Source organism: Orcinus orca, chromosome 3, assembly GCF_937001465.1.
Source record: "Orcinus orca chromosome 3, mOrcOrc1.1, whole genome shotgun sequence".
Taxonomy (NCBI): Eukaryota; Metazoa; Chordata; class Mammalia; order Artiodactyla; family Delphinidae; genus Orcinus; species Orcinus orca.
The window spans coordinates 139,917,437-139,931,760 of NC_064561.1; the positions used below are offsets into that span (position 1 = coordinate 139,917,437).

Genomic DNA, 14,324 nt, shown 5'->3' on the forward strand with positions numbered 1-14,324 from the left:
TATTGACAGATCCTAACGTGGATACACCTGGCAAAGGAAAAAGGTATTGATAGTTTGCAGAGTTCCAGTCTGAGCAATTTAGAGCAGCATATCCAAGGGTGGGTTTAGAGACAGCTTAATAAATAGCATCGTATTTGTTTGTTTTTTGTCTTTTCTTTCGTACTAGACAGAACATGTTCAGGACCCATGTCTTTCTTTTCACTATTTTACCCCGTCCATTTGTACAGCACAGTAAGAAGTAAATAGAAGGTACTCAATAAATATTCCTTGGATGGATGAATTTATTAGATTGTTTTCAAAAGGACTTAGTAAAATATACAGTTTAATTCTTGTCAACTGAATAATATTGAGTGCCTCACACGGCGGTCTAAGCATTGGAGCTAAAATATGAATATGAGACAGTTCCTGACTATTTAGTAGGGAATTTAAGACATCGTCATAGGACACTAAATAATAAAATGCCATTGCAAACATTCGTATGTTTAAACGCCCAAAGAATTGAATAGGCAGCCAAATCTATAGGAGATCAGGAAAAGAAAAAAGGCAAATGTAGGTTTGGAATGATTCAAGAGACTTGTGGAAGAAGTTATGATCTGAGGCAGGCTTAGGAGGGGGTGGACAAGCAAAGCTGTGGAGGAGGGATGGGTTCGGCAGGTTTTCAGATGATTCTGATGAAAACGAAGTGAGAGATTAGTAGAAGTCACTGGAAAAGTGAATTTGAACCAGCTGTGTAAAATCATGAATTCTGGAGTTAGAATTATGAGTAGTATGTCTTTTACAAAGAGGCGACATTAAGAGGTTATATGCAAAGGAGTGATGTGGCCGTTGGGAATATTTTCTGCAGATGAATCGGGCAACATCATGGGGATAGACGCAGCATCACTGATTATGTAGAAACTAGAGCCAGAAAGACTATTTAGCAGACTGGGACAACAATCCTGGGCCAGAAAAGAAGGTGGAGATAGAAAAAGAAGAAAAATATAACAAGTAATGTTCAGAAGGAAGAATCAGTAAAACATAACGCAGAATTAATCCAGGGCAAGGAGGGTGGAGAGGATAGCTAGACTTAATCCACAGTGATACATGCAGAGAGGATTCGGAAGGGTGGAGATAAAACAGAGATCATTGAGTTTGAACAGAAGAACTTGATTAATAATGTTATCAGTACAATAAAAGTTCCAGAAAATATTTATCCTCCAATAACTAAACCCACATTTTGAAAAGTTAATAAGAATCCGGAAGAATATATATGTCTTCATCTTGAGGTTCTTCAGAAGTATCAGGCTTCTGGCGGGTATAATAGTCACATGGTGTCTCATTTCCATAGATGTGTTCCTTGAAATTGGTCTGCCAAGTGTTTTCATATACTCCCTTGTCTGTTTCTTCTTTAGCTTGGGGAGGACACGCTTCCACATTTTCATAGTTGCCATGTGTGTTAGTGTCCTTCCCAGCAGAGCTGTGGTCTTGGGTTTGAACTGAGATTTTATGCCTTGGGCCGATAACCTGGGAGCTCAAGGAGACTCCTTTACTTTGGTCTTTTCTCTTTTTTCTCCTTTGCAAAAACTTTGGTAAGGTAAGTTGCCTTGTATTATGCTGTTTCCAGTGCCAAACACACCCAATTCCACAGATCACCAACAGTAAAAGAAGGGAAATTCCTATGGAAACGGCCACTGAAGTATTTCCACAGCTTTTCAGCATTTCTGCACAGTATTGTTTTGTAGTATGGTGTAGCCCTTAATGAATTCACAGGTACAGTCCACTGTAATTCTTTGGAGGATATGGTCTGAAAGTAATTTTGGAAGTTCTTTTAGGCATTTCTGTTTCAGATATGAAAGAACATCATGGCAAAGTCCTGGTGTACATAGAGGAGAGGTGAGTAAACTTGATTTTGGAAGCTGGCTCTTGTTGTAGCTGATGATTATACAATTGTTGTTGTATAATTGCACCGTGTCGGGGGGATTTCATTCAACTCCGCTTCCTTTTTTATCAATGAATCACAAAATGAAGCACAAATGAGTGGAAACTAATAGCAGAGCAGAAAACTCAAGGAAGGGAAGGTTGAACGATCTACCATCCACGTGCCTGCTGTAAATCAGAAACATTTTAATTGCGTATTTAGTACATAGCATAGTCAAAAATCTGCCAATTTCTACCACTACATTAAGCACCAGCATTTAGTGAGCTCTTCCTTCAGGGTAGAATACAGTACTAGCTGTTGCATTTAGTGACTTTTTGTTTTAATATAAAATACAGTACGAGCTGTTGTGTGTGTGTGTGTGTGTGTGTGTGTGTGTGTGTGTGTGTGTGGTGGGGGGAGAGTTAAAAGAACCTGTCTCTGCTGAAGCCTGAGTGGTTTTATCACTTAGATTTCAACATGGTTTTTGACCATAAGGCTAATAATTTTCAAGAGAAAGTTAATGCTTCAAACACAATAGGAGCAAAGAGATAAGAGTATAGATGTGCAATCATTTCCATTACCCATCACCTCCTCTGTGAAACCTTGCCTGTCCCTCTTTGTAATGATCTGGGACCATGTCTTTTCCCTAATCACACATTCCCCTGTATCCCCATATTAATGAGTCAGTTCTCTATTATAGCATGGCAATCTAAATTACAGGAAATTGTTTGTCTTCCTATCTGGTTAAACGGTGGACAAGGGATCAGGTCTTTTCCTCTGAATACTCCTAGAGAAAAGCGTAACACCTAGCACAAAAAAGACACTCAGTCAATATTTATTGAATAAATGATTAAATAAACATAGGACTCCAAATCTAAGCATCTAATTGTTTAAGTTCACAGTTTAAAACTCGAGACATGTCTTCTAAAAGGTACAGTGTATACTTAAAAAAAGAAAAGAGCTCTTTGATGTAACACAAAATACCTAAAAACAAAATATTTAAAACAAAATTTGAAAGACTTCCTCTCACTAGTCTTCTCACAACTTCCAGCAAATAACTTCCGTTTAATTAAGATAATTTTAGAGTGCTACCTGTTGATGCTTTAAAATGGCAAAGAGGAGAGAAAAATGGAAGTGTTCAACTCGGCTGAGTGTTCTATTATGATTTTATCAACAAAATATTATTACTGTATGTTTTTAGCCTAGTCAAAGAAATACTTATATCCAATATTGTTTTCATTATTGTTTTCTTCCAGTTTTATTGAGATATAATTGATATATACCACTGTATCAGTTTACGGTGTACAACATGATGATTTGATATATGTGTGTATTGTGAATTGATCAAAACACTAAAGTTAGTTAATATGCATCAGCTCAGTTACAATTTTTTTTCTTGTAATGAGAACTTTACGAGCTACTCTCTTAGCAACTTTCAAATAAATAACACAGTATTGTTAACTATAGTCATCCAATTTCATAGTGCTTATGAGATGATTGTCATGATCCACTGAATGTCATCATCAATAATATTTAGTTATTTGGGGTCAGCTTCTAAACACTTTTACATGGATTATCTCATTTAATCCTACCATGCACAGCTGTCATGTTAAATAGATACTACTGTTATGCCCATTTTATATGTGAGAAAAGAGAGGATTAAAAAAGTTAAGTAACTTCTTTAATGACTAAGAAGTGATTAAATCTGGATTCAAGTAAAAATTTCCCCCAAATATTATTCCTACCCACATTTCTATGAATGTCTATCAAGCACATCCATTGCTAAATTTTTATAGACGATTAGCTCTGAGGTTCTTGAGTGTTCGGAATCGTATCTTATTCATCTTTATATTACCAGCAGCAGTACTAGACACAGAATAGCTAGCTTGTTAAATATGTGTTAATGAAGGGAGCAACCTGCATTAGGATAAAAATAGTCATGATAAACAGGAAAAAAGAAACCCCATGAAATTGTGCCCTGCTCTCTGTAGGAACTCATGTACAACAGTGAACTTTTCTAAATTTGTTCAAGGTTAGAATACATCAATATGCAAATTTTCAATTGGCATTTCACATAAAATATGAAATTAAATAGGAGATGCAGTTAACTCATAACATTTATTTGATAAAACTATAGGGACAGACACCCCAGACTGCAACATCTTTTACTCTCTTTGGAACTTTTGTAGGTTCCCTCCTTTAAAAGGCCAGACACAGTGCTTGTGTTCAAAGGCAAAGGTTTGGCAAGTGACTTTAACCATTCGGAGCCCACTTCCTTTTTTTGCAGCAGTTGAGAACTGACCATATGTAAGATATTTCATGGTATAAATGATTACTCATTTAAGTAAATATTTGCCAGCATATTTGAACTAAATTTCACATATTGATTGAAATTAATCAGCTTTTTAAAAGCTGCCAGGATTGCAACAGCAGTGAGGAAGGCTAACTGTTGTCCTCTGAGGATAAGGTAAGAAATTGCTCTCTGGATTTTCGAGAGGAGAATTTATTTTTAACCATCTATGTTCTTCTATGTAGACATTCCAGTACATTCCCAATATATATATATATATATTTTTTTTTTTTTTTTTTTTGCGGTACGCGGGCCTCTAACTGTTGTGGCCTCTCCCGTTGCGGAGCACAGGCTCTGGACACGCAGGCTCAGTGGCCATGGCTCACGGGCCCAGCCGCTCCGCGGCATGTGGGATCTTCCCGGACCGGGGCACGAACCCCCATCCCCTGCATCAGCAGGCGGACTCTCAACCACTGCGCCACCAGAGTAGCCCTACATTCCCAATACTAAAGCTGTTTGTCAAAGTAGTGTTCTCTGAGAGAAAGACAAGGAGACATTTTACAGGAAAATAAATGCATCTGTCCTCTTTCTTCAAAATAACAATAGGAAAAACCCTGCAAGACATGAATAAAGACCTACTAGAATGGGATACATATGTTAAACAAGAGTCCTTCAAATATAACTTATAGGTTTCACTTTGCCCAATTTGAAAGAAGACTGCTTCTGTTTTGGAAGACAATTCCAACAGGTTACCTAACAATTATTTGTCTTAAGATCACAAATTGTTGACAAACTTCTGAAATTTTCAGTCAGATACTGTCCTTCTGTTTGAAACCAAGGCAACAACAAAGCATACTCTTATCCTTGTGAGGCTCTATACTAGTAAAGAAACATTAACCTCACTCTCAATTTGTAAAGTGGTTTTTCAACGTATGGCCACCTAATTCTACAAACTGTGTTTGATAAGATAAAAAGCCATTGATTATTTAAAATGAACTAGTTTGTTATAGTTTTCATTTCATACAAACACCTTAAAGCAGGTCTTACTTACCTTAAGATTGGTATGCCGAGCTTTCTTTTGTTCTTTTGGTTATGTTTTAAACCCGCTTTTGTTTAGAACTTGTTCCTCTTTTTCATGTAGGTCGGTTACTTCCTTCTTTACTCCCTCCTTTCAGATCATTTCATACTTGCAAAGTTTCCTGGCTCTAGAGGAAGTTCTCATCAGATGCACAAGAATTAAGATAAACTGCACGAGTTTTTGAGTAAGGAAGTCCAGCCCTTCATCTTTACCCAGTAATAATTCTCCAACTGTATCAGAAAATGATGCATAAAGCCTAGGTGGTGTTTTTATTTGAGCAATATTTGCAGTCTCCACTTTATTTTTGTTTCTTTTAAACATCAGAAATTTATTCTCTCACATTATGGAGGCCAGAAGTCCAAAATCAAGGGGTGGGCAGGGGCGGTACTTCTGGACATCCCAGGGGAGAATCCATCCAGGCCTCTCTCCCAGCTTCTGGTGCTTCCTGGCGATCCCCGGTGTTCCTCATCTTGTGGACACATCACCCCCATCTCTGCTCCATTGTCTCATGGCTTCTCCTCTTGTCTTTTCCTCTATGTATCTCTTATAAGGTCACTGTCATTGGATGTAGGACCACCCAGATAATCCAGGGTGATCTTTTCACAGACCCTTCATTTAATTACACCTGCAAAGACCCTACTTCCAAATAAGGTCCTGTTCACAGCTTCCAGGAATTAGGATTTGGATGGCTCTTTTAGGGGCTTGGTGGGGGGGGGTCACCATTCAACCTACTACAATACCTAAAAGAGTGTGCATTTTACCTTTTAATTTTTATAACTTTTTTTTTTTGCGGTACGCGGGTCTCTCACTGTTGTGGCCTCTCCCGTTGCTGAGCACAGGCTCCGGACGCGCAGGCTCAGCGGCCATGGCTCACGGGCCCAGCCGCTCCGTGGCATGTGGGATCTTCCCGGACCAGGGCACGAACCCGTGTCCCCCCCCCATCGGCAGGTGGACTCTGAACCACTGCGCCACCAGGGAAGCCCAAATTTTTATAACTTTTAAAAGTTTAATTCTGTGTGTAATCTTCAGGCAGTCCTCACTTTAGAATAAATAAGTCATTTTATTAGTACTTTAAAATTTTTAAAAAGAAATATTTTAAAATGTAGTAATGCATAGGTCTTTATTTATTTGCTTGTATGTTAGAACAGTCCTTGTTCCAAGTACTATGTCCCAGCGCCCCAGGTTACATCTACACATGTCAAACCAGTGTCCCAATTTTTGTTCAGAATATGCTAATATTCTTTTAAATTAAATTGATAAGACGGGATTTCCTAAAGTATATTCCAAAGTGTACTATTTCTGGAATTTTCTAGTAGAAGTTTCATCAAGTAAATTTGGAAAGTACTGCTTACCTGGAGACTCATAGGCACTCAGCATACTAAAAGCTATGAGCAGTCCTACAGCAAGCAAACAAAACAAAACCAAACATGAAAGAAAAACTGTTTCACTTCATTTAATAATAGTCGCCAGCATTTTCTGAGCACTACTATGTATTTAAAGCCTTTGTGTGCTACTCAGTAAATCCTGACAACAGCTTGATAGGAGAGGACTCTATTCGTCCTTTCTTACAGAGGAGGGGAGGAAGGCTGAGTGGTGAGGTACTCACTCCCCCGTGTGGCTGGCAGTTTGCTTCCATCACCTGTGTGCTAAAGTCACCATACTAGCTGTCTCGCTAGGCTGAAGGACAAGTCTCCATCACGGAACCCTTATCTAACAGCATCTCTCAGAGGACAACTCTGCGGAATACCAAAATGGGAAATGCTGAATTAGACAGACAAGATGATAAAGTAACGGAAATTTTGCCTTTTATGTTGTACTGGAACTTTTTCAAGCACAGAGGATGAACTTTGCATGAGGCAGTTTAAAAGAAGATTTAGTGGGCTTCCCTGCTGGTGCAGTGGTTGAGAGTCCGCCTGCCGATGCAGGGGATGCGGGTTCGTGCCCCGGTCAGGGAGGATCCCACATGCCACGGAGCAGCTGGGCCCGTGAGCCATGGCCGCTGAGCCTACGCGTCCGGAGCCTGTGCTCCGCAATGGGAGAGGCCACAACAGTGAGAGGCCCGCGTACCGCAAAAAAATAAATAAATACATAAATAAATAAAAGATTTATTTACTGCAATACCAATTGGACATTCGAAGAACAATATTGTCAATACTGACTGGACACTGACACCGTGCCAGGCATTATGATAAGCAATGGGGATGCAATAGTGAACAAACTCCCTTGCAGCACCTAAAGCCTAGTGAAGAGGTTGTATCCACAGATCTTTTCAGATCAAGACAGTAGGAGCTAAGAAAGACACCGTTATGCACAGGGAACAGTGGGAGCGAGGAAAAGAGACACCAGCTCACAGCTGGTGAAGGGAAGGGAAGACATGAGCAAAGCCTCACAGAGCACGAAGGAGATAAGCGAGGCAGAATAGGAGTGTTCTAGGCAAAGATCTCAGAGTGAAGGAGGTTATGAAGTTGTGAAGCTTGAAATGTGAATTCAATCTTCAGTCTACCAATATTTTAACTGCAACATTAGCCACGCTTCCAAGTAATAATACACACACACACACACACACACACACACACACACACGCATACAATCTGCAAGTAATGTAATAAATACAATATTCATGTGAGATTATACAGTCTACTCTAGAACTCAGGACAACTGGAAGTTCATCTGGATTTTGCTGTTTGAACTTAGGAAAGTTTTAACCCTTTATCACTTTAGTTTTTCTAAAGATAAATAAAATGAAGGGATATTCTCTGGCCTTTTTCTCTAGATATGATTTATTTTTAAGTAATAGATATAACCATTCTTTGAATTTACAGAAGAGATGCTATATATTTTTTTTTCAAAATAGAATTATTGTATAATCATCATGTATATGGATCAGATATTATGTCTTGAGTTCTGTTTTCCTACCTTCCTATCTTTGGCCTAGCAAGACACATTTTTATTGTCTTCTTACAGTTCCCTTTTTAATCATAGCAATTATAGTTAGGCTTTCTTTTCCTGCTTTTCCTTCCACCATGTCATTTGGGTAGCAGAGGGCGTGGGAGGTAAATTGTTCTCTAGTGTAATTTGGACTGAATAGTTTATCCAGATAATCTTTCTTCTATTATTTGATGACTAACAACCAATTTACTTAACTGTGATTAAAATTCCTAGCAATTTCTTTTGTGTCAGTTAATACCTATTTATTTTAACCATGTACTTTTTCAGATACTTGAACTGAGTAATATTGGTGATGACAGATGTGGAAAAATGTTTGTGAATGTGGATTTTATTTGAAAGCATGACTGACTAAAAACATCTTCCTGGATATCCTGTAGGGAGCCCCCAAACTCCATGCTACTGGTTAAAGGCGTTATGGAAGCAAACATTTTAGCATAAGACATTATGTTGCCTGGGAAAGGTAGCATATTATTAGCTAGCAAATTCATTAATACTGATGGGTTTATGGGATTAGCCAAAAAGCAACTAGAGCTTTAATGGAATGAGTCACTGCCTCTCAACTAGTAAAGTTTCACTGTGTGGGCCAAGGAGTTAAGAAAATTTTAAAGTGAGGAAATTGAGGAGTTGAAGGTGAGGAGAGAAGGCATGAATAAGAAGAGGTCAAAATAGAACCACTGTTGCTTTAGTTATGCTTAGTGTCAATCCTGTTAGCAGCTGTCAAACTTAAATCATATAATTTTGAGGGGACAGGAATGGATTTTGCTGGTAGAGATGTGAGATATTATTTAGTCAAGGAATTCATTCCCAAACCTGAAAGTCTATCAAGGTCACTTATGAGGGGCTTCCCTGGTGGCGCAGTGGTTGAGAGTCTGCCTGCCGATGCAGGGGACACGGGTTTGTGCCCCGGTCCGGGAAGATCCCACATGCCGCGGGGCGGCTGGGCCCATGAGCCATGGCCACTGCGTGTCCGGAGCCTGTGCTCCGCAACGGGAGAGGCCACAACAGTGAGAGGCCCGCGTACCACACACACACAAAAAAGATCACTTATGAAACTTAAAAAAAAATAGAAATTCATAGGACCCTGGGGATTCTGCTTCATTATGTCTGGAGTCAGGCCCAGGGAACTTCATTTTAAAAGTTAAGAACAATACCAAGGAATTTCTGAGTTAGAGGAATAAGGGATTGCACAGACTGTGTCGGGGAGAGGAATTTTTACTTTTGATTTTACAGTCTTTTATACTTTTTGATCTTTTTTCATAAACATGTACCACTTTCATAAGAAAAAGGAACATTGACATCTCAGGTGATTTTGAATTGTGGCCAGGTTTGGGAACTATTGATATAATTGAACCCTCTGAGGGTCAGAGAAGTGATGTGATTTACTCCATAGAAAGTAGAAATCTAGACCAGATATCAAAACAGTCTCCTGATTCTGATCTAGTAATTTTCCTCTATACCATGCCACCTCCGTGAGGAATAGATAAAAAGAAAGTCCCTAGATGTCCCCTTCAAGAGTCTATCTGTTTTTCTCTCCTTACATTAAGTCAGAATATATATGACAGGAAGTTAGAGATAAGAAAATGAGAGAGCAAAATTCATCAGGGATGCCATAGGTAGTGAACCATGAAAGATGTTACTCTATTGGTGGACCATTTTAAACTATGAAATCTGCCACCTGAAACGCTTGTCAGGACTAAAGAGACGTATATTGTTATGGTTCATTTAACAACTTAGAAAGGTTAGATTATGGTCAAGGGCTAAAAAAAGAAGACATGGAAAGAAAAACAAAGTAAAAAGACCTAGGAATTGCACTCTTATGTATATACTCAACAAAAACGAAGGCCGTTTCTGATTATGACTGCTTTCTTCATATTGTGCCAAAGCTCTGGAAACATTCCAAACGTCCATCAACAATACAGTGGGTACATGGAGCACGGCAAATCCACACAATGGAGTACTACACAACAATGAAAACAGCCACGTTACTGATATGCACAAAACATGGATGAATCTTACAAACTTAATATATAATTAAAGAAGCTATGCACAAAAGAGTACATGTTTTATGATTCCACTCCTGAAATCATGTAAAGCTTTCTACAACCATATAATGGTAGAAGTCGGAAGAAAGGTGATTATTATAGACTGGGAGGTATATAAGGGAGCCGTCTCAGATGCTAGAAAATGTTCTATATCTTTCTCTTTGTGGTGGCTACAAAGACGTATCTATGTATAACCATTCATCAGGCTGTCCATTTCAGATTTATGCACTACATTATGTAATTGTATCTTAATTAAAAAAAAGAAACTGGAGATGAAGAGTAAGACAATACCTTTCAAAGTCATGACAAATTGAGGTAACTAGATATATGTTTTTATTCATTCAGATTACCATCTTCTTTGGTAAACTGATCTACTAATTTGGGAGGGGAAATTTTGCTAAATTGCAGGTAGACTTTGAGCTGGATGAGTTATAACTTTATCTGGAGCTTCCTGAGCCTGAAGGTTGGTAAAGGCTAGTGGTAAGAAGGATGGGAGTTATTAATGAACCTTGAGCTTCCACCCAGTCAAAGCAGGGAATTTCTACTTTCTGAGATTATGAATATGGTCTTTCATTGGCACCCCTTGACTTACTTAAGGGATGTGTTGCTGAAAAATAATATTCAATCTAAAACACAGGTATAAAGCAATTTAACCTAAAAGGAATAATTCTGTGATCTTGGGCAAATAATGACTTCTCCATCTTGCTTTCTTCATCCACAAAACAAAAACGGATTCAGTAATCCCTAAGATTCCTTCAAATTCTACTAAGTACAAATGAATGGTATAAAAATGGCCATCACATTCAGAAGATGATATTTCAAAGCAGTTTTCACGTTTAGCATATATTTCCTTTCACTCCAACTCCTTTTTCATCACGTCTTTCCTAATTGCTAGCGCATATCAGATAACATGACTTGAAGCTTGTTTCAACTTCAGTTGAACAACACTCCTTCTCCTTCCCTCGCTGTTTCCCCTTTTATTCCTTCAGATTAAAATAAATGGACATTGGGAAAGCTGAAAAAAATTGAAAACATTTTACTGCTTCATGAAAAAAAATTGCAAGTTGCATAATTTAGCAGTCCAACAGAAGATACACCGTTCATCTTAGACTGTGTATATAATTTCACAAGTCAAATAACGGATAAACTATTTCAACAGATTTTTGGTTTTTGTTCATTTGAGGAGGAGAGTATTATAAACTAGGATTAATGATAGGCACCGAGTCAGTCACTGGTTGATTCTGCCAACTTCCTCAGAAAATTCTGCAAGGCACATTATAACATATCATTACTTTAAAAATAACTGCACATATTTTGAAACTTTACACTGTAGTCAGACTGGATGTAAGAACTACTGGAGAGCAGACACCTTTCTCCCAAGAACAGTGTCCATCACTATTACCATTTCAAACCTGGCACGGGAAGCGGGTACTAGGGAAGGCTCACTCATCAGAGGTAAGCATATTCTCAGGCCTTTGCTTGAAGACCCTGAGTGATCTGAGTTATACACTGTTTCTGAGCAGGAAATTAGGGGATGAAGAGAGAATAGTAGCTGTTTAGAGTCACCTTTCTCCCCCCAAAATGAGATTGCACCCTATATAAATTTATTCCCAGGAGGAGGAGTAGAGGGTGAAGAAAACAACAAACACTAAAATGGAGTGGGTAGGGCAGAGGGCCTGTCTAAAAGGGTCCCAATAAAGGGGGCATCTTTTTCTCTCCCTGTGGGAAACACACTCTGGAAGCCAATTCATCTTCAGGTAAATATTGGTGAACATTCACCCAGAGCACGAGGGCATTTAGTGGCGAGGCATAAATTGTTAATAGTCTCAGATAAGCCAGTGTTATGCCCCAGCCAAGTCGATGTCTCTGAAACCCATTTTCTATGCTTCGTTGTAGACCACTGGCTTCTTGTTAGTAGACCAGGCTAACATCATGTTGTTCATTCTTAAGAGACATATCTCACCGTAATATGTTCCTTTTATTAGCTAGTTTATCAGAATTTGAAGACCATCTCTTTCTTATCCTCAGAATCTATCATCTCTCTAATATTAACTAGCTTGAGCCAGTCATTTAATCACAGAGAACCTCAATTTCTCATCTGTAAAATGGATCTTAATGAGTTAATGGTTCTTAACTCTAGCTGTTTATTGGAATCTCATTAAGGAGCTTTAAGAATCTTGATGCTTGGGTTCCAGGCCACAAAAATTAGAGCAAAATCTCTGAGGGTGTAACTTGAGTATTACTAGTTTTTAAAAGGTCTTCAGGTATTTAAAGTCCCCAGCAAGCCAGTATTGAACAGTCAGGCCTCTTTTGAACTAATATTCAATGGCTCTGTGCTGTATGATCTTGAGAACCGCTTAACTCTTTACTTCAGTTGTCTTCACTATAAAAAGAGAACTTGAGGGACTTCCCTGGTGGCGCATTGGTTAAGAATCCACTTGCCAATGCAGGGGACATGGGTTCGATCCCTGGTCCGGGAAGATCCACATGCCGTGGAGCAACTAAGCCTGTGAGCCACAACTACTGAGCCTGTGCTCTAGAGTCTGCAAGCCACAACTACTGAGCCCTTGTGCCACAACTACTGAGCCTGTGTGCCGCAACTACTGAGACTGCATGCTGCAACTACTGAAGCCCGTGCGCCTAGAGCCCGTTCTTTGCAATGAGAAGCCACTGCAATGAGAAGCCTGTGCACCACAATGAAGAGTAGCACCCGCTCGCTGCAACTAGAGAAAGCCCACATGCAGCAATGAAGACTCAACGCAACCAAAAATAAATAAATAAAGAGAACTTGAAATGTAGTGTTGTAAAAACATATCTGCAAAGTGCTCAAAGTTCACCACAAAAATATATGTTACTAAAAGCTGCCAGGAATTTGCATGATGGCTAAAATGGCACTAATAGTCCACACACTTTGATTTCACACTTGAGCATATGTCAGACCATTCTCTCATCTCTTTATGTGGATTTTCTTTTTTAATTTCTGCAAGAATAGGGATGGGTGTTATTTACTAGTTTGAAGATGAAGAAGCTGAGGCCTACCCGAGGCCGTATCTCTTTCCAGAGCCTGAATTCAAACTCACAGCATGTGACCTGAATCTAGAGCAAGTGCTTTTAACCTCTACGGTATTTATGAACTGCCCTCCTTCTCTTTGTGTAACCAAATGCCTGTGATGTACCAGATTAAACAATTCACAGAAGGGGAGTGACATGCTTAAAATGGCCTGAGGCTGGTGACCCTTGTCACTACCAGGGAGAGTGATGGAAATGACCTCACATTTAGCTCTGACTGGACTCAGTAAGCTGTTACACATAGAGTCTGCCCTCTTCTCTGTATGTACACGGACATGTCCTTATTCCAGACCACACCATCTCCGCCTGAACAAATGAAATAGCCTCTTACTGCCTCTTTATCCTACCCTGCTCACCCTCCAATACTGCCGTAAAGCTGACAGAGTGATATCTCTCAAACATAAATTAGACCACATCAGCTCCCTGCTTACTAAGACCCTTGAGTGGCTTCCTGTAGTCTTGGAACTACCCCACTTTTACTGATAAGGATTTTCATAATCTAGCCCCTGCTACCTCCCTCTCTCACTGAACCCCAGACACATTTGCTGTCTGCGAACCCTCCACTGCGTTCAGTTCGTTCTTGCCTTTAGGCCGTGCATTAGCTGCTCCCTTTAGCACAATGTTACATCGGTGTACGTATCCACACTCAGGTAAAGAAACTGAAAATCACCAGTACTTTGGAAGCCTCAAACTTGTGCCACCCTATGACACTGTCTTCCCTCATCTCCAGAGTAACGGCAGCCCAGGTTTTTTCTGTTAATCATTCCTTGCTTTTCGTTACAGTTTCTCCACCTATGTATATATCACTAAATAGTCTGGAGAACTGCAGAGCAAGCACAGACTCAGTTCATGTAGACATGGCAAGATCTCCACTGCCAGATGAGGCTCTCTGCAGAAGGGAAGTTGTGCTGAGCCACGAGACCACCAGTTGCCTCAGCCTCCTTGAGTTCGTACAAAGTCCCTTGTGGTGGGCTGGCGTGTCTCTGGACAGGTCTAGGA

At 39.5% G+C, this 14,324-nt stretch overlaps 1 protein-coding gene across 1 annotated transcript; it reads right to left on the reverse strand.

Moving 5' to 3' along the window:
- Nucleotides 1-261: 261 nt before the first annotated feature.
- Nucleotides 262-5,911, reverse strand: GAPT (GRB2 binding adaptor protein, transmembrane). Its single transcript, XM_012534947.3, has 2 exons — nt 5,239-5,911; nt 262-2,085 (listed from the first exon to the last, which is right to left on the reverse strand). The coding sequence occupies exon 2, from the start codon at nt 1,696-1,698 to the stop codon at nt 1,225-1,227; it is 474 nt and encodes a 157-aa protein (XP_012390401.1). The 5' UTR covers nt 1,699-2,085; nt 5,239-5,911; the 3' UTR covers nt 262-1,224.
- Nucleotides 5,912-14,324: the final 8,413 nt, after the last annotated feature.

Bases quoted from the DNA above. Each gene is read 5' to 3' on its own strand.
- GAPT (XM_012534947.3), bottom strand. From the start codon at position 1,698: ATGCTGAAAAGCTGTGGAAATACTTCAGTGGCCGTTTCCATAGGAATT.